General features: G+C 35.7%; 1 protein-coding gene across 6 annotated transcripts in view; it reads left to right on the top strand.

The window, feature by feature from the left end:
- Positions 1 to 22,015, top strand: part of LOC150091482 (tight junction protein ZO-3-like) — a 549,427-nt gene that overhangs the window by 320,883 nt on the left and 206,529 nt on the right. For all 6 annotated transcript variants that reach the window (XM_090375872.1, XM_090375842.1, XM_090375863.1 and 3 more), the window contains exons 13-14: positions 983 to 1,031; positions 18,495 to 18,665. In XM_090375872.1, the coding sequence (XP_090231998.1) occupies positions 983 to 1,031; positions 18,495 to 18,665 (220 nt within the window). The remainder of the gene's footprint in view (positions 1 to 982; positions 1,032 to 18,494; positions 18,666 to 22,015) is intronic.

Genomic DNA, 22,015 nt, shown 5'->3' on the forward strand with positions numbered 1-22,015 from the left:
TTTTTTGAATCACCTTCATATGAGGGGTGTTTGAAAAGTTCTGAGGCTGGCCACACTTTGGCACTTTCAGAGGCAGTGGAGTGGCAGACATATCATCTTTGCTGCCTCTTAGAGCTAGCATTATAGCATGATAGCATGGAGATCTCCATTAAACTCTTTTTTTTTTTTTTTTGTAATTGCATATAAAGTAAAATATGATTAGGTAGAAATGTTGGAGCTTGTCCATCAAGTTTATGGACCATATTCATTAGTGAGCATTGGCATTTGGATGGTGGAGGTATTTTCGAATTGCAAGAAACCAGTATAACCATTACTATGGAAGAAGCAGTCTTTGACTGCTTCCACAGGAATGGTTATACTGGTTTCCACTTGGGATGCAGAAGTAAGTGTCCCATAATTAAATGGCAACTATTAATTATTATTATTCAGATTCTACAGTATCACTAAAGATACAAATTGGGGGGAGGCTATATATTGAACTCCCCATAGTTTAGATCTCTGTGCAATTTTAACTATTTCCTGTTAGTGACTGTGAGCTGAGACGTGGCTCATATCTGCTTAGAGGCTAGTTCACTTCCATGTTGCAACCAAATTTGGTAAAAAAATCCAACACTTAATATTACACTGAAGAGCATGCCAAAAATCAGCATGTTGCACATTTGAGAAATGGATAGAGCACTGCAAGAAGTGAAATCCATGTGAAGCCCAGTGTTTTGAAAAGGAAACTTGCTGATATATCAGTCAGTTTTGATCCTGAATAACAAGTATAGTCTCAGAACTTTTCTTCAAATAAATAAATAAAGTTCGGAGACTTTTATTTATTTTTTTTGTTTAAAGAAGTCATGCAGAATTTTGTAATTGCTAAAACCTTTAATTTTATACACTTTATGTTTCTCATTTTTCTGTTCTCTGATAACAGTACAATAATAAATCAGTCTATATGTGAGAAATAACATTTTATTCTTTATTTTCAAAACTTCAGAATATGATGAAATAGTGGCCAATCAAAAGGGAGACTCCTTTTATGTGAGGTAATTTAAATTTATTTAATGTCTGATGCTTTAAAATGTGCAATACTTAAAAAAATATTTTATAGCATATTTGTTATTTACTTATTTATTAATAATAAAATAGAACCATATAAGTGAAAGTAAACCTGGGCATTTTTATTCTCTGTTATACTGGTAGCAATCTAAATATTTTCATGATTCTTCTAAGCCAGTCAAGGAATTAGCTATGGTGGGATTACATCCCTGTTTTATAGCCTGCCTAGGTAAAAATAACATACAGTTTTTGTATTAATCATAGCCAGGTCTCAAGCATCACTGCTCATATTACTGAAGCAGTCAAGGAATTTATCAATACAAACAATATTCTTGTTGACACTGATGAGGCAGGAAATGTAAATTAAAAATTTTAAAGTGGTAAAATAATGTCTGCCATTATATAGAAAAAGATATTTTTTTTATTTACTTTCTTTTCACCACTGTAAAATTTTTTGTCACATTTTCTGTCTCATCGGTATCAACAAGAAAATGTGTTTCACTCATGACCTCTAAAAGGGGCCATTATGGTTGATCTCATAGCTTAATGAATACAAACTTGCATCAAAACAAACTGCAATTTTTGTACCTGAATACACATATACATCCATTGAATTGCCGTTGATAAATGAGCACTGTAAAAGGAGGCACATGAAATGAATAACTGAGCGATATCGGCACACTGATCGAACCATGGGTTATTGCATTATGGCTGGAATTTTTATTAGCATCAATTGCACTGTCTAGAGAGTGTTATAAAAGCTGTACAAGTGTACTTAGTTCACAGTTTCACATATTTTTTGCTTATGTTGAAGTTTAGTTTATCTAGTTTAGTATTTTCCACAAGAAGAAAAGGTTAAAATTTTTGATGAAGATTATGCTTGCTGAATTTTAATTCTTTAGTTTGTGAGGCTGCCTGGGGATGGTGTTGAGGCTCTTTGTCATTGTTATCCTGGTCCTTCTCACAATCTCAGAGAATGCTATATATACACACAACATATATATTAATGTTGTTTTGGTTTTTAGGAGCATTAGCAACTAAGGCCATATTGCTCTGGGATATGCGGTGGTCATTCCCTGACCTTTCCGCATCCTCCATATTTGGTGGTGACGGGCTCGAACCCCGGTCTAATCAAGAAGCGTGTGCTATGCACTGCTGCTCCTTCCCACCTGGCTACGGAGGCGCCATAGAGAATGCTATAAAAGCTGTAAATTTGATTCACAGTTTCATATTCTTTGCTTATGTTGAAGTTATTTTATTTAGTTTAGTATTTTACACAGATAGTATGAATCAGAGCTTTAATGCTCAATACGTTCTACGTTGATATTAATAATTGTAAAATAATAAGAGGAGTTTACCTCAATATAGTATGTAGAACACTTCCGTATGATACTCTCATAAATTAGAAATTAAAACGAAAAAATCAAAAAACTTACATTAGAGTAACAAATGATTAAAAACCAATTTAACACAATTAAAATCAATTTAACACAATTAAATCAATTTAACGCAATTAAAATATTTTTGTTAGATTCTTTTTAATTGCGTTAAATTGATTTTTAATTGTGTTAAATTAATTTTTAACTGTGTTAAATTGGTTTTTAATTATTTGTTACTCTAATGTAAGTTTTTCGATTTAATTTCTGGAGAGTATCATACAGAAGTGTTCTACGTACTATATTGAGGTAAACTCCTCTTATTATTTTACAAGTATTTTACACAAAAAAGAAAAGTAAAATTTTTTGAAGATTATGTGTGCTGAATTTTAATTCTTTAGTTTATGAAAAACAAAACATCATCCTTATTTAATGAGCCTGGGGTATCAGAATTGAAAAGGAACAAGGATGGACACTATGTTGAAGCTGATAACATTGAATCAATTCTTTATAATAAGCTATCTGATATTGAAATAGAATTCTATTCAAGTCACATGGTTTTTCAATCTCGTTCAAATGCTTCTGTTGATGTTAAAACCCTACAACAACAGATTCTGGCATTACTTGGAGTGATGACCTTCAGAGATGAAATCGATTTGCTAAAAAGCAGTGCTTACTTGTTACAGAATCTCAGAGAAGTGTCCCAAGGCACATGTAAAGGACCCTTGCAAATATAAAAGGCAATGAGCATGTTAAATTAAGTTATATTCTTTCTGCTTGATTTGAAATTAAACTGTATTTCTTAAATACAAGACATTGCACTGCATATTTTAACAATCTTCATGTATTAGAATGTGTATGAAAAAAGAATAGCTTTATTTTCATTATAATATGAAGCAGTCATCATCAGTGTATGAGGGACATTTGAAAACTTCTGAGCCTGGCATATATGTTTATTTTTTAATTACTCATTTTGTAATATTTTGGATAATTTTTGATGTAATTTGAGTTTTGCACAGTCATTTTGATATCCCCCCTCCTTTTAAGTCAATTTTTGGATATGGTCTTCTGTTAGACAAACCACCGCATATCCCTGGAGCAATATGGCCTTAGTTGCTAATGCTCCTAAAAACCAAACAACAACAACATCTTTTAAGAAATATCTTGTTGGCTAAGATAAAGAAAGCCCACACAAGAAGCATGCAAAAGTTCGATGAAATTTACCGCTAAAAGTACTTTGCCGTAACGGCATTTGTATTGTTGCTCGCTCGGTAAACAGACAGTGGGCATTATCAGTCTGGAGTAGAAGTTGGATCCCGCAGGAGCTTGAAACCTTCACGAAGTGGAGGGGATAAACTGACTTTTTTTCTTTAGAATCACGAACAGAGTCATATTGGAAGTTCTGGCTTCGTAAAAAATGTTTGTAACGTAGTTTCACCAGTAAACTTTTTTCGAAGTTTGCCGTGCTTCTCGTGTGGGCTTCCTTTACCTCTCCCCCCCCCCCTTAATTAACAATTTATCCACTAGTCCACCAGTGATTCTAAAGAAATAAGGTCAGGTTACCCCCTGCACTTCGGAAGGGTTTCAATCTCCCATGAGATTCAATTTCTACTCCTAACTGATAACACCCACTATATGTTTACTGAGTGAGCAACAATACAAATGCCATTATGGCAAAGTACTTTTACCGGTAAATTTATCGAACCTTTGTGTGCTTCTCGTGTGGGCTTTCTTTACCTTTGCCGTCTTGTTTTGTGGGAGTGGTTTAGCGGTGGTGGCGAATTAGTTTGTTAAAGTTGACCATGGGAAGGCATTACATTGGCCGTTTTGTTTAAAGTTGAAGGCCAATTTGAATTGGGGGTTAAGAAGGCTAAATATCTTAGGAAGTTTACCTGATATAAGTACACGGATGGTGCAAAGTAATAGACTCATTATATTGTTTAGGACAAACCCCTGGTCTTGTTGATTGAGGGATGCTTAACTGGTGCTGTCTTGATTTCTTCCATAGGATTACATTACAGCTGCCATATTGTTTCTTCTATGGAGTAATGCTATATTAGTTTTATAATTTTTATTGAATGAGCTGACTGGTGCTGCCACCTGGAATATATCTTGCAAGATATTGTGAAATTTTTCCCTTAGCTTTTGTGAGTAGATGCAAAAAATAGGCATAGTTTTTGAACCCTTGATTGTGTGTGACTGTGTGGCTGTTTATCTGGCCATAACAGCTCATTTATTCACTCGTGAGTATAACATTATTCATAAAGAGCCATTAACATTGGGCTTGGTACAGAATAACTATTGAACTGATTTGTTACTTTATCAGATTTTTAATCGAGGATAAGTAGTAAAAGGCATTGTGTCAGTTGAAGTAGCCCCGTGTAGGGGTGGGAAATCGTAATCCAGAACTGTACCCATGTGACGGGGAAGTGAGCAATTAAACAGATGAGGCAAAAAGGCAGCAGCTAAGTCTTCAAAAAAGAAGGTAGACTGTGATTAAAACTAAGAAGTGTGTGATATTTGATGAAGATGTACTGGGTCAGAAGTCACTTATGGGCTGTTTGGATAATAACTCTCAGAGAAATAAGACCACCGAATTGAATCCTTCAGTGGGGAGAACAAGTAATAAGTACTCTCTGGGTATCCAAGTTAGTCAGGAATGTAAGTCTGGTTTACAGGTCTCTTCCGACTTGGAAGTCAAACAGGGTCAAGGAAACTTCGTCACATGACACTACATATTATAATGAGTTGGAAAATAAGTCAATTGATGGTGGAGTTCATAGACTGTGTGGAAAAAGATAGAAACATTAGGTTATCCAAGAGTGGTGGTACATAAGATGTTTTGTGTAGTGCAGTAATCCCTGTGAGTGATGTACTTGATCCAGACAAGTCCTGTTTGCATGAATGCAGCTTTTCAGGGATCCATGGTTAAGATGCAGACATTAGAAGAGGGATGTAATGAGAAATGGGCAGTAGGACTACATTTAGGTAGTTGACACCACATGTGTCTGGGTTCCTTTGGTGATGAAGGACAGGCTGTTCGTTCCACTGTGACATCCTCCACAACTTCAGTCCGGTTTGTCGGAAACAGTTTTTGTTGTGAATGTGGATTTATTGGATATATCGGAAACTCATTCTGGGGATAGTGTTGATAAGGATGCTGAGTGGAGGTGGAGGTGGATGGAGTGGATGGTCTGTGGACAGTTTACCTAAAGCTGATGCTTCCTTAGAGTCAGCATCTATTCACAGTGATGGAGAGTCTAGGTCAGATTGTCAGGTACTTTCTAAAAAGAAAAGTATTATTTGCCTACTATTGTAGTTTACTGCTCTTTCAACTCTTTGTATTTGTGTCAAAATAATTTTTTACATCCAGTTTCTTTTTTTATTTGTGCTATAGTATCCAATTAGATTGGTTGGACAGGATTTTCCCTTAACAAATCCATATGTTGCCATATAACTGCATTCCTGTCTAGATGTTCTTGCATTGCATCTTTAACCAGTAACTCTATTATATTATTTTCCCTGGAACTGAGGTCAAACTCATGCGTCTGTAATTATTTACTTTGCCCTTTGATTCTTCTTTATAAACAGGAGAGACATTTGCACATTTCCAATATATAGGGACATCCCCTGAATCCAAGGATTCTCTCATCATTATGGCCACTATTTCTTTTGCTACTGCTTTTAATATAAATGGATAGATGCCATTGGCCCCAGGTGTCTTATACTTTTAGCTTAAATAATTTCTCTTCCCCTTTCTTCTGAGTTATCGCAAAATTATTTAGCTTCCTGTTAGAATATTATATACTTCTGGCATCCCTATCAATAAACTGTTGTTGAAGGTATTGTCTATACTTTTTATTCAGTTTATGATAAACCTGACCCAAACAGGATCATGAACATCTATTCCATTCATATCTAGTGGAACAAATGTGATTCATTCCTTTCCTTAGTGTTAATAGAAGTAAAGAAGTCTTTGCATTCATTGCCATAGACTCGTAATTTGCTTGGCTTGTCTGACTCCCTTCTTGACTTGATTGCAGACATAGTTTATATTTACCAAAAATTTTTTTGTTCCTAGCTAATTTATAATCATCTCATGAATTTTTATTCTCTAGTGCTAGTCTCATCAATTCATCAGACATTCATTTAGGTCTAAGTCTTGAACATTATCTCTTATTGCTTTGGTATATTTGAGGAAAGACAATTGTAGAATAGAACTGCAGAAATTTGCCTTTAGCCAGTGGATGGTTGATAGTACAAACTTCCATTTGTTGTAGTGGAGGTCGACAACTTAAACAAGTTCAAGGCAGAAATAGACAAGCATTTGGAGTGAATAGATGGATGAAATGAGTTCCCCCCCTTTTATTTGGCTGATGCTATATAAGCTTGCTTTCTTGCATCATATGCCTTTGCTAATGCCAATAAAAATTACAGTAGTTTCTATGATTAGTTCCCTGAATCATTTCCATTTAGAATTTGCATTGATAACATCAAGGCCACTGTAGTTGCCTTTACAAGAACAAAGTTCTTCCCCTTTACCTTTGACAATAGTTACATCTTTAAATAGATCCCACATCAATATATTATGATCATGATCCAGTTAGATTCGTTGGACAGGATTTTCCCTTAACAAATCTATATGTTGCCATATAACTGCATTCCTGTCTAGATGTTCTTGCATTGCATCTTTAACCAGTAACTCTATTTGGAGTTCCTTTATTTGGAGTTTCCTAATGTGAAGGGTCACTGATGATAATTATATTAAGAGCATTGCTTTCTCTCTCTTTGACTAGCATGCATGTGTAGGAAACAGTCATTCAGTAAATCTAGAAAGTTCTTTCTACTGTGTGAGTCACGAATCCACAAGTTCCAGTCAATATATTCAAAGTTAAAAATCCCCTATTATAAGCCATTCTGAGTAGTTCATCATATTTGGCATAGTCATTTGGTCTATGGCACACTCCTACTCTTATTTTTGTTTTCCCAAATTTGGTGTGATTGCTTATATCACACCAAACTGACTCAACGTTGCACTGGTCACCCACATCTTCGTGCCCTGCCTTTGATTCTATGTGCTTATTAACCAAGAGCATAATTCCCCTCCACTCCTATCCTGTCTGTCCTTTCTGTGTACAATTATGCTCACCATATTCAAATTTTGCATCCCTTATGTCTGAGTGGCACCATGTCTCCAACGTGGTGCCACTGCATCCCTGCATGTCTCTGACATGGTACCACACAATATACAGCAGTGTGCATTGCATTGCATAGAAAGAAATGGAAAAATACATGTTGCATTTTATGTTTATACTGATGTCATACATATTGAATGTTTATTTGTATCTTTTACCAAAGAACAGGATCTTCCTCTTATTGCATTAGCATTAGCAAAGGCATATGATGCAAGAAAGCAAGCTTATACAGCATCTGCCAGGAAAAAAAAAAAAAAAAAAAAAAAAACTTTCAAATTTCACCCATCCAGTCACTCCAAATTTTGATTAGTTCAACCTTAAATTTATTTAAGCTATCAACTTCCACAATGACAGATGGAAGTTTATTCCAGCAATCAACCACCTGCTGTCCAAAGGCAAGCTTCCACACATTTGAATTTGAATTTATACCCTTTCAGGTGATTGTTCTGAGCAAGAGGAAGAATCCCATCAGCATCAAGCATGCTCAAACCATTAAAGGCCTTATACACCTCAGTCAGATCACCTCACAGGTGCCTAGTCTCCAGACACTGTAATTTACAAAACTTAAGCCTTTCTTCATAAGAGCAACCCATTGTTCCCTTCACTAATCTCGTTGCACTTCTCTGTACTCGTTCCAGCAGGTCTACATCCTTCTTAAAATGAGTCTTCCAGACCTGTATATACTCAAGGTGTGGCCTGACCATTTCCTTATACAAGGGGATAATCACCTCCTTATCCCTGCTAGAAAAATTCCTGTATAATCATTGACAAGACTCCATGAGCTACTCTTGTAGACCTGCACTGCTCAGAAAACTTCATATCTGACTGCACAATTACCCCAAGATCCTTTTCATTCTCTACCACTGTCAGTGTAGTACCACACAGTTGATATGTTACTCTGGGGTAACTGCTTCTCATATGCTGTACTTCAGTTGCCACCTCTCAGCCCATCTGCTCAACTTTTCAAGATCCTGTTGCAGCAGCATACTGACATTAACAACCCTGCTGACCTTCGTATCGTCTGCAAACTTGGACATTAAGCCTGATATACCATCATCAATATCATTAAAAAATACAGAAAACAACAATGGACATAACACTGAACCCTGAGGAAATCCACTAATAACATTACTTCGTGAAGAGCAGTGTCCATTCATTACCACTCTGTCTTCTCCCACTCAACCAACCCTTTATCCATAGCAGCAATTTGCCTCCAATGCCACACTGCTCCAACTTGTACAGTAGTCTTCCATGTGCAACAGTATCAAACTCCTTTCTAAGATCCAAATATATGATATCAAAATTATTCTTTGCATCCAGTTCCTTTGTGACCACATCATAGTATCTAATCAAATTGGTCAGGCAAGACTTTCCCTTAAAAAAACCATGATCTGTCCGCACTATAACTGAAGTCTTGTCTAGATGATCCTACAGTGCTTCTTTAACCAGATCCTCTATTAATTTCCCTGGAACAGAAGTTAAACTAACAGGTCTGTAATTACTTTTGTTGCCCTTTGACCCTCCTTTGTGAATTGGGGTCACATTTGCACATCTCCTGTCTATGGGTACCTCCCCTGAGTCCAAGGAAGCTCTCATAATTATGGCTAAGGGTTTGCTTACTTCCTTTGCTGCCTCCTTTAATAGAACTGGATAGATCCCATCCATTCCAGGTGCCTTTCTTATGTTTATCTTCAACAATTTCTCCTTCACTTTGCTTTCAGTTATTGCAAAATCATCTAGCTAACTGCCAGAGTTTAATTCATATCTGGCATTCCCCTTGCTGAATAACTCCTAATGTGTGAATGTAGATGCAAAATATTCATTTAGTTTGTTAGCTACCTGAGCCAGTTCATTAACAGTTGAATCATCGATATCAAGTGGACCAATCTGATTCATCCCATTCCTTTTTGAGTTTACATAAGTAAAGAACTCCTTGCTGTTTTTCTTTGTATCCTTTGCCAAAAAATTCTCGTAATTTGCCTTTGCTTGCCTAACCTCCTTGTGACTTGGTTACAGACCAGCTTATATCTATCATAGGCTTCCGTGTCACCTGTTAATATTATATGTATCCCATGCATTTTTCTTATTATTTCATCTGACATCCATTTAAGCCTAAACCTTGAACTATATTTATTAGTTGGTATGAAAAGTTTAGTAGCTTCCAAGATTAATTCTTTGAATGCTTCCCATTTTGAATTTGCTGTTGGTAAATTCATCAGTTAGTCCCACTGTATACAATTTAAATACTGTCTCAGACCATCGTAGTCACCTTTTTCGAAAGCAAAAACCCTTCCCTTTACCCCTGATGGTAGTTATCTCTTTGAGTAAATCCCACTTCAGCACACTGTGATTGCTGCCAACTAGTGGTTCTATTATCTGCAGATTCTTAATGCATGAAGAATTACTACTGATAATCAGATCAAGAGTCCTTCCTGTAGTAATAGTAGTAGTAGTGGCATGTGATACAAGAAAGCAAGCATATTATGCAGCATCAGCCAAAAAATAAAAATAAAAATAAATAAATTACAAAACAATCCCCTCTAAATGTTTGTTCAGTTCCTCCTTAAATTTATTTAACCTATCAACTTCCACAACGACAGATGGAAGTTTGATCCAGCAATTAACCACCCGCTGGCTAAAGGCAAATTTCCGCACATCTATTCTACCCCTGTCCTTCCTCAATTTTAATTTATGCCCCCTTAGGTTCGTAATCTGAACTAGTGGAAGAATTCCATCAGAATTCAGCGTTCTCAACCCATTCAAGGCCTGTACACACACACTGTACTCCCCAAATCTAATTTCTGCATTCCTTAAATCTGTGTGACACCACATCTCTGATATCCCAACAATATCTGCCTTTGATGTTTTGACCAACACCTCAAATTCATCAAATTTATTTACCAAACTCCTAGCATTGGTGTACACGCAAGTATTCATGCATCTGTTCCAATTCTTAGTTACCCTAACACAACCCATGTGTTTACTTGTACCACAATGTCTCCTGGCAGTCTCTGAAATCCCCTACACTTTGTTTTCCAGGCTGCTGCTTATTCCAATATTCCAGTGCAAGAATCACTTTCAGCTGTGCCAGCAGCTACTGTTAATTATTAGTCAGTTTATCCCTCTAACCTAGCAGTTTTCCAACTCATCTATGGTATTTCTCCACTTGTTCTCAAAATCTGTGCTCCTGAACTTACTCCTATTCTTTGCCGCCTTTTTTCACTTTCTTATTCCAAAGGTGTTTTTCCTTCTGCTTGGAAATTTGCTCATATCCAGCCAGTTCCTAAAAAGGGTGACAAATCCATCCCATACAATTATCGTCCCATTGCAATTACTTCTACTCTTCCTAAAGTAATGGAGTAATCAATTAACCGCCAACTCTTAAACTACCTAGAAACCTTCCGTCTGATCAACGATCGCCAGTATGAATTCCGTCATTGTCGATCCGCTGGTGATGTTTTGGCTTATGTTACCCCTTTATGGACTAATTCAATGGAAAGGTTCAGTAAAATACAAGTAGTTGCTCTTGACATCTCATAGGCTTTCGATCGTGTTTGGCATAAGGTCTTCTAAACAAGCTTCCATCTTATGGTTTGCCAACTGTTTTTAGTATTTGGTTATCCAGTTTTCTCTCTGATCGCTCATTGAGGGTGATGGTAGATGGCTCTCTCTCTTCTAACTTCTCCACTAATTCCGGTGTCCCCCAAGGTTCAGTTCTGTCCCCCACTCTTTTCCTCTTGTATATTAATGACCTTCTTCCATCGACTGGAAATCGTATCCATAGTTTTGCCGATGATAGCACATTGCATTCCACTTTCCATTTTAAGAAACCTTGCCCTGTTCAATCAGCTTCAACTTCTCGAAAATCTGTTACCAATTCCTTAAATGCCAATTTTCAGGTAATTCTCCAGTGGAGCAAAGACAACTTAGTTGATTTCAACCCTTCTAAAACTCAGTCTTGTTTTATATCTGGCAAAAAAGATTCTTCTGCTCCTATGCTTATCTTTAGTGACACTCCAATTTCTAGGCAAAATGATATATCTCTTTTATGGATTACCCTGACTTCTAATCTGTCTTGGCACAAGCACATTGCAAATATTGCTTCCTCTGCATCTAAAAAACTTGGTTTTCTCTTTCGCTCTCGGCGTTACTTTTCTTCCAAACAGCTGCTCACTCTGTATAAATCGCAAATCTGCCTTGCCATGGAATATTGTTCCCACATCTGGGGTGGTGCCCCCAAAACCTCTCTCAGGCTTCTTGATTCCATTCAGAAGACGGCAGTTAGGTTAATTAATGCTTCATCTCTAACAGTCTCTTCACTCGCTGTCTGTTTCTGCTGCATGCCTCTTCTACAGATACTTCCATGGGCACTGTCCTTCTGAATTGGCTTCTATAATTCCCGCTCTCTCTTTCAAAACAATCCAAACACATGCCATCATCAGCCAACATCCATTTACTGGCCAACTTCAAGCTCACAAACCAACTTTTCATCTTCCTCGTTTATTCATTCAACTGCCGTTTTCTGGAACAACCTTCCTTCATACATATTTCCTGAAAATTACAGTCTACAGAAGTTCAAGTCCAATGTCAACAAATATCTTCTTTCGTCTTCTCAACCTCCAACCCAAACATGGTACTAAGTACTATAGGTTCTAATGCCTCTCGTGTTTGGGGTTTACATAAAAAAAAAAAAAAAAACCCTAACTCTGCCTCAATAGCATCAGCAGGTATTCTTGCACTCTTTCTATTTACGTGTATCCCATCTCTGTAGAAGCCGTTTCTCCTGTTTGACCTTTCATAATAATAATAATAAATAGAAAGCAGCTTGCTCTCAGTGTCAATATTGGAAGGTGATTCTACAGGGTACAATACTGGACATCTTCTTCTGAACAAACTGAAAGCATGTGGGATTTTTCTTTCAAAAATTTGTCTGCCACTTAGCATTGATAATTTACCTGTTATGGTAGACCTAAAATCTGGATTAGCAAGGATATCGAAAGAGAAGATTGAACACTTCGTGGTAATAGACTGTACTTGTCATCTTGTTAACCTAATATCTGTACTGAGAAGGGAGCTACATGCCTTTCATGAAGGGGGATAAATAACTGGAGGAATTTTACTGCAACTTAGAAGGAATTGCTGAGAGAGGAGATAGATTTAAATGACTTCAACTGAAGTAATTGACAACGGAAATGAAAAAAAAAAAAAAAAAAAAAAAAAAAAAGATTTTTGAGCAAGTTTGTGCATGTTGGTCTGTATTTGGTGAATTGTATAAGTAGGCTGGTAGAACAGTGGTGACCTTTGGCAAGTTTATTTAAAGAGGTTAGAATTTGTGAGAAAAACAATATGAGCACTTTTCAGGGTTGCTAAATTGAAGAGTACAACAAGCAATTACTAGTGAGTGAAGTTTTGAAAGAAGACAAATTGATGAACCCAAAAAAAAAAAAAAAAAAAAAAACCCCTTCAGAATTGCAAAGTTTTATCAAAAGCAATCCTAAACAGGCGAAGCAAGCTGATAATTTTAGGAATTCTTTCAAAAGTTGTTATTCTCACTCATGTGAAGATAACAATCCTCACTCATGTGAAAAGTATTCCTTTTCACTTTTCTGACTTGAATAAATCAGCTTGCTTATTATTTTTAAATGTTATGCCAAGTTTTAAAATTGGAACATAGCTCTTAAATCCAACATACCTCATCTTCATATGCTGATATCATTAGTCCTATGTATGTTGAAGAATGTTTTAAGCAAATTTATTTTACGAGCAGTTTTCAAATCTTCCAATTTGGAAATTGATTACCGTGGCAGACTAAACCGGAAAGATAATTCTGACTTTGTCATAAGCATTTATACTGCTAAGGTCATGGAGAGAGAGTCTGAAAAATGAGGGGTTGATTCTGTTTTTTTGTTGAATGAGGAATTCTTTATTGTTACGTGTGACTACATGGTGCACAAGTTTCCACTGAAAAATTATGTTTTTATAAATATGAGATAGGACAAATTTAATCAGCTCGCAGTGCATCATTTTCCAATTTGAAATTTTTGTGTACTAGTTTCCAGTACACGGTGTCATTAAAGATAAAGAAATATATGAAGATGACGTTTTGAAGCATCAGTTCTGTGTTTCACTGTTAGGACCTACCAGATGCTATTATGAAAGAAGAAAGGATTGATGTATATCTTCCTTGGTTGGGGAACTGACAAGTGCACAAGAAAGTTTTTAATATAGCAAATTATCCTGACTCATGCTTGGTATTTTAACAATTCCTCATAGCAGTGCTGAGTGTGAGAGAAAATCAGCCAATTTAGAAAAACAAAAACTGAGTTCAGATCTCTTTCTTATGAAGCTTTGGAAATGCTCCTGATAGCCAAGCCTAGACATAAGGCCACTGTTATGAATAAAAACTTTTATCCAATATTTTTGAAGAGGCACAGTTTGCAATGGTGTTTTCCTTGAAACAATTAAAAATCAGTTGATGTCTAATAGCATATCCAAACAGAAACCTACAGACAAAAAAAAATGTTAGGTAAGCTAACGTTTAAAAGCCTATATAAGCCTATGTGTAATTTTTAATATAAAATGTGTACATTGTATTAATATACGCATTTTATATTAAAAAAACTCTTGTTTTCTTCCTGCTTATAAATGCTTTGTCTTCAGTTGCTTGAAAGTCAAAAAGTTGCCAGTTATGTATGTCTAATATAAGAAATTCATGAACTACTTGTCTGAGTAAAATAATAAATACACCTGCTAAATCAGAACAATACAAGCAGTAATGTAACCACAAATTTAAAACCAAACAAAGATATTGAAAAATACTACACAAAAAAGAACTTGCTTAGTAGAGTTTGAAAAATGTGGCTGGTGCTGCTGCATTTAGTGCATGGACACATCCTTGCATAGACTGTGATCATGTTACTTAAAATTATGTGAATATAATTCTTTGTTTTACTAAACTGCATTTCTATACAGGGTTAGTGAAGAGACAAACAACCTATTGCATATTTTCAGTTTTAATTATTATGAACTTAATTAAAGTAGAGAGTAGTATAACCTGAAAGTGTCCCTCTTACCAAAATGTAAGAATTAACCCTTTTCACCATTCTTGATGAAATTTAATTTTGAACACTTGCCTTTGAAATTTCTGACTCAGTATTGATTTTTGATTCTTTGAACTTGGGAGAATTGTTAATGTATGCTATCATTTTTTAGTAGTCCCAAAGAAAAAAAATTTAGATATTGTAATGGGTTCCAATTTTTGGAAGTAATGTGCCCGGAAAAATAGCATCGTGTACTTGTAAATAGGGCGTCTCCATAGCCAGGTGGGAAGGAGCAGCAGTGCGTAGCACACACTTCTTGATTAGACCGGGGTTCGAGCCCGTCACCACCAAATACGGAGGATGCAGAAAGGTCAGGGAATGACCACCGAATATTCCCAGAGCAATATGTCCTTAGTTGCTAATGCTCCTAAAAACCAAATAAGAACAACAACTTGTAAACAGACCACTACTAGTGAGTGCCTGAAGGTTTAACATAGAAACACAATAGCATTAGTAGAGGCATATGATGCAAGAAAGCAAGCTTATACAGCGTCAGCAAAAAAAAAAAAAAAAAAAAAACACCCACCCTTCCCATTTCACCCATCCATTCTCTTGTGTCCAGTTCTGCCTTGAATTTATTTAAGCTGTCAACTTTCACAACAACAGATGGAGGTTTGTTCCAGCAGTCAACCACCTGCTGGCTAAAGGCAAATTTCCACACAATCTATTCTACAACTGTCTTTCCTCAGTTTTAATTATGACCCCTCAGGCGATTAATCTAGGCACAAGAAGCATTAAGCTTGCTCAAACCATTCAAGGCCTTATACACCTCAATCAGATCACCGCACAGGTGCCTAGTCTACAGATGCTGCAATTTGCAGAACTTAAGCCTTTCTTTGTAAGAGCAACCCTTTGTTTCCCTCACCAATCTCGTTTCCCTTCTCTGTACTTGTTCCAGAAGCTCTACATCCTTCCTAAATGAGGTCTCCAGACCGGTATACAGTACTCATGGTGTAGCCTGACCATTGCCTTATACAAGGGGATAATCACCTCCTTATTCCTGCTAGAAAAATTCTTGTATATCACTGACAAGACACCATGAGCTACTCTTGCAGACTGTCTGCACTGCTCAGAAAACTTCATATCTGCCTGCACAATTACCCCCAGGTCCTTTTCACTCACTGTCAGTGTAGTACCACACAGTTGATATGTTACTCTGGGGTTACTGCTACCCACATGCAGTAGTTTACATTTGTCAATGTTAAACTTCAGTTGCCACTTCTCAGCCCATCTGCTCAATTTCTCTAGATCCTGTTGCAGTAGCATACTGTCATTTGTGTCATTAACAGCACTGCCAACCTTCATATCGTCTGCAAACTTGGACATTAAGCCTGATATACCTTCATCAATATCATTAATAAATACAGAAAACAACAATGGGCTCAACCCGTGGGACTCCACTAATAACATTAGTCCATGAAGAGCAGTGTCCATTGATTACCACTCTCTGTCTTCTCCCACTCAACCAACCCTTTATCCATAGCAGCAATTTTCCCTTAATGTCATTCTGCTCCAACTTGTACAGTAGCCTTCCATGTGCAACAGTATCAGAAGCTTTCCTAAAATCCAAGTATATGATATCAAAATTACTTTTTGCATCCAGTTCCTTTATGACCACATATAGTATCCAATCAAATTCGTCAGACATGATTTGCTCTTATCAAACCCATTCTGTATCTGAACTATAACTGCAGTCATGTCTAGATGATTCTGCAGTGCTTCTTTAACCAGTGCCTTCATTAATATCCCTGGAACAGAAATTAAACTAACAGGTCTGTAATTACTCATATCACCCTTTTATCCCCCCCCCTTGTGAATTGAGGATACAATCGCACATCTCCAGTCCATGGGGACATCCCCTGAGTCCAAGGATGCTCTCATAACTATGGCTAAGGGTTTGCTTACTTCCTTTGCTGCCTCCTTTAATATAACTGGAGAGATTCTATCCACCTCAAATGCTTTTCTTCTTTTTAACTTCAACAACTTCCCTTCCTCTTTGTCTCCGTTATTACAAAATCATTTATTCCCCAATCAGAGTTTGATAAACGTTTATCATCCCCCCCTCAAATATCTCCTCATGTGTGAATGTAGATGCAAAATACTCATTCAGTCTGTCAGCTACCTGAGCAGGATCTTCAACAGTCAAACCATCAATATCAGGTGTATCTATTGTCTTCGTAGTTTTTTTAGAGTTTACATAAGTAAAGAATTCTTTGCTGTTTTTCTTTGCAACTTTTGCCAAGGATTTCTCATAATCTGCCTTCACCTGTCTAGCCTCCTTTGTGACTTGATTGCAGACCAGCTTGTATCTACCATAGGCTTCTGTGTCACCTGATAATTTATGTACATCCCATGCATTTTCTTCTCTTCCATGAGTCTCATTAGTTCATCTGACATCCATTTAGGCCTGAACCTTGAACAGTATTTCTTAGTTGGTATGAAAAGCCTAGTAGCCTCCAAGATTAAGTCCCTGAAGGATTCCTATTTAGAATTCACCATTGGTAACATCATCAGTATATACTAAAATTAAAATTGCTCAGAGCGAAACGGATACAAAAATATAGATTGTAACAGGTTTAATAACAGGAAATATACATATATTAGATTAGATACATAAAGCTTTCTGTTATCTAGTTAACCTTCTTCAGTTGATATGAAATGACAGTTAGAATGGAGGCGTGTACTGCCAATCTGGTACGTGAAGCGCGTGGCTAATTGTTTGAGGTTGAAGCCTGTGGTTGTGATGTATGTGGACGTGGTTTAACGTCCACATACATCACAGACTCCTGCTCTCAATTTTGCTTTCCCAGTGTTTATGTCACACCAATATATGTATATTTCCTGTTATTAAACCTGTTACAATCTATATTTTTGTATTTGTTTCGCTCTGAGCAACTGTAATTTTAATTTTAGTAGAATGAATCCGGAGCGCATAGTCCTCTTTAATCATATCATCAGTATATACCACTGTATAGAATTTTAAAGCTGTTTGAGATCACTGTAATCACTAAGAAAACAAAAACCCTTCCCTTTATCCCTGATGGTAGTTGCATCTTTGAGTAAATTCCACATGAGCACACTGTGATTACTGCCACCCAGTGGTTCCTTTATCTGCAGATTCTTAATGCATGCAGAATCACTGCTGATAATCAGATCAAGAGCGTTACTCCCTCTTGTTGCCTCTCTAACATGCTGCTGTAGAAAACAGTCATCCAATAAATCCACAAAAGCCTTGCTAGTGTGCGAGTGACCAACCACAAGTTCCAGTCTATATCTGGGAAGTTAAAATCCCCCATTATAAGGCACTCTGATTTGCTCACCCACTCTATTTCGATGTGTAGTTGCTCATTATACTCACCAGATGCATTAGGCCTATAACACACTCCTGCTCTCAATTTTGCTTTCCCAGTGTTTGTGTCACACCAAACTGATTCAACACTGTCCACCCATGTGAACTGGATGCACTGCCTTAGATTTTGTGTTTCTTAACTAACAGCATAATTCATCTTCCCTCCCTTCCTATCCTGTCTATTCTTTATTGTACACATAGTACTCCCCCAAAAAGCTGTCAGATCTCTGGGGATGACAAGTGGCACTACTTTTGCAGTTGGAATGGAATTCAATGACGTTGTCAGCAATAAATTAACAATTACAATTTGAGTTGCATGAATTCTGACTTACTCTGTTTATTAAAGTTAATGTGAACAAAATATTTGTATGGAATGGTTTTGTTTTTATATACAATGAAATTTTTAATGTGAAATTTCAATTATTTTCAGGACACATTTTAATTATGATAGTACTGGGAAAGGAGAACTGGGTTTCCATGTCGGGGAAGTATTTCACGTGATTGATACTCTGCATAATGGAGTAGTAGGTTCATGGTTGGTATATCGCATTGGTCGTAATGGTCAAGAAATTCAAAAAGGCATTATTCCTAATAGGAGCAGGTAGGAAAATTTTACCTTAAACTAAAATAAATCAACATATTATTTTCGAATATACATTTGTTTCTAAATTTAAAGCAACTGGTCCCCCCCCCCCCCCCCCCCCCCCCGAGATTATTATTTTTCTTGTGGTGTTTTTTGTGTGCTTGATAGTTATTTTTCTTGTGGTATTATTTTTTATGATGCTTGATAAGAAGGCTGATATTGAAATAATTCATAATTATTTCATTATCAGCCTTCAAAGGGGGGGGGAACAGAGAGGAGGCTGGCCATTTTTTTAATGCTAACTAGCTAATTAGCATTAGCGGCATAGTGCAATAAGAGAGTACAAGCCAAGCAGTAGAAACATTGCATAATGATTTTCTTTGATCCCGAGAGAGGAAGAATAGTTAATTGAAGCTGAGACTGTATCTCCTGTGTTCAGTATCGGTGGAAAGCAATAATGTTTACAGATGAGTGGATCAGAATAATTATGGTAGTGAATTTGCTGTTAACCCAGAGATCACAGAATGCTGACAACTACTTCAAAACAAGTTGTCAATATTTACTTTTGATTCTCCCAACTTGTGAGAATTGATCCCAAAGAAATTTTTAATTTTAGTTGAATTCAATACTAAAATTCATTAGGACATTAATTAGGCAAAAAAGAAAAGATGTTGCTATCTACCTAAAACAATACTGGGAAGGACAGATTCTTAAGAATGATTTTATAGGCAGAGCACAAATTGACCTGGCTAAGAATGCACAGAATTCGCCTGGATAGAATTAAGAAGAAAATTGCCAATTCTCTAAATAAGCAATTGATTTCACTTATGGAGCAACAGCAGTCCATAGAAGAAGTTAGAATTCCTGTGCAGAGAAAAGAGTGATTGATTTGGTGGTTAATTTGCATAATAGACAGCATTTGGAAATGAATATAATGTTTTAATTTTGGAGTTAAATTTCAGTCTCAATGGGAATAGATTTCCATTAATTGATTGTGTAGTAGCAATATGTCTTCAATTTTCTAATATGGCTGAAGATAAAGCTGATCTTATATTAGATGTTAATGCACACTTAAAAAAATACGATCATATGGAATCATATAAGCCAAACTTATGAGGAATGAACAAAAAGCATTAAAAAATTTGAAATTGGTTAGGAACATCACCATTATAAAAGAAGTTAAAGGCAATAAAACAGCAGTTTTAAATGAAGCTGATTATATTAAAAAGTTAAATAACTTCATTAGTCTTAATATTGCATACTGGGAGATTTAAAAAGATCCAACAGCTAGCATAGAAAGCTACAAAAGGTGTATTTAGATAAATGGATAAATAATAAAAGGACATACATTTTATTGTATTAATTATCCCTAAGCCATAACTGTCACAGCTTAATATGCTAAAGATTAAAGTAACTATTTTTTGCTTATACCTCTTGTGGTTATCAATATATTTATATTTAGATGATTCTTCCTTTATTTTTGGGAAAAAATATGTTTTCCATATATATTTATACGTTACTGTGTTAAGGAGTATGTATGTATTGAATAAATATTTAGCCTAAATGAACTAATGTGTTAATAAATTTTTTTGTCAGTCTCAGTTTGCTTGATTCAGTATATACTAAAAAGTTTAATATTTAGGAAATGCAAATATTTTAATGCCTATAATTATATTTCAAGATACAGCATACACTGCTTATTACAATCACTTTTGTAATGTTATCACTTTTTTGAAGTCCTGATCAGATGCCTATAAAGAACTATGATTATTGTAATCAGCACTTTGGTTTTTGTTATTGCTTTTTTGCCTTAATGCCATTTACATATGTGCAATGGAAATGATAACATCTTGATTTTTCTCTTACACTCTGACATGTGTGCCTAGTTACTGCTGTTGCTTTGTACAGTTTGAATGGTCATTGTCATTAACCCTTTTCTAAATCTTGATTTTAATATTTTCTTTATTTGTTTTTAATGGTTTTTATGGATTTCTAGAAATATTATGACAGTTTTATTTTTATTAATTACTTGAAGAAATAGTGGAGAGTCAAAGTATTTTATAATGCTTGATTTTAATTTTTTCCTTTCATTCACTTTCACATTATTATGTACACATTTCTGCTCTGCATCAGTAAACTATGCCAAATAGCTGCATCTTTGTTTCTTTGGTTATTATCAATTAAGCTATGTCCCGAAGTGGTCACAATAAGTGGTGTCTACTGTATTTTCTGTTTGAGAAACATAACTTGATCATTCACATTATGTGAATGAGAAGAAAATGGTCACTTTCTTTGTGGATTTCTGTTGGTTTCTTGAATGTCTTTGTGGATTTCTATTGGTTTCTTCTATATAGCCCATAAGAACTAGGTGACTCTTCACACTTATTTTTGTACACATCCATGCAATTGGCCATTTCTAATGTATCACTGCACAGTCACAACTGAAACAAAGTCAGATCAGTTTTCTCTAATTTATCACAAAACATTTTATAGATGTGTAAATTAATTTCAATTCCACATGTAGTTTTTAAATTACAGTTTTGGTGATCTTTCTGATTTGCTATAACACAGAAAGAATATTCAACTCAAATTATGTTTCAAAATCGAAGGCACAGTTTCTGTTTAAAATCTTTTGGTACAAATGAGTTAAACACACTGAGTCTGAATCAAGCAATATCTTTTGGTTCACAAGATGAATCTACTATGTGTAATCTACAGTTACTCAAGGTCATGGTGGACAACTAAACACAAAAAAAAAAAATATTCATTTTGAAACATCAAAATTATAAGAAAAAATGCTTAATTGTTCATCTGTTATGCATTTGGATTGCGACTCAAGTTGAAAAATCTTAAATTGGCTGTCTTTAAAAAGAAAAAATTAATTTTAAAGAAACACTATATATTTCTCTCCTCATTCATATAGCTGCCAATTCATCTGGTCATTGAACTTTCCCAAGCTGTCAACTAGCCACTGTATAAATTAAACTTGCTGGCTAAAAGAAAGGTTCATACAGTTCAGTTTATGCCTCTTCATCTATAATTTTAATTTGTGGCTCTTAGTTCTTCTATTATTTATAATCTTGAAAATTTCATCTCATACGAAAGCCTTATAGGCCTGAATTATATTCCTTCTAAGATACCTGGTTGCCAATCTATGTTACTCATATACTCAAAATACTCAGAAGTCTTTTCTCATATGGATGTACTTTTTGCCATTCCCACCAGTAACATTACCAGTCTTTGGACGTTTTAAAGCATCTCATCTTTTTTTTTTTAAATGTGGTCTTTTTTTTAGATCTAGCATCTCTGTTTTCATAGTCATCTGGAAATTCCCGTATAAACAAAACAGCTATATAAGGAAGATGTAT

Source organism: Mastigoproctus giganteus, chromosome 1, assembly GCF_048544385.1.
Source record: "Mastigoproctus giganteus isolate SK-2022 chromosome 1, ASM4854438v1, whole genome shotgun sequence".
NCBI classification, from domain to species: Eukaryota; Metazoa; Arthropoda; class Arachnida; order Uropygi; family Thelyphonidae; genus Mastigoproctus; species Mastigoproctus giganteus.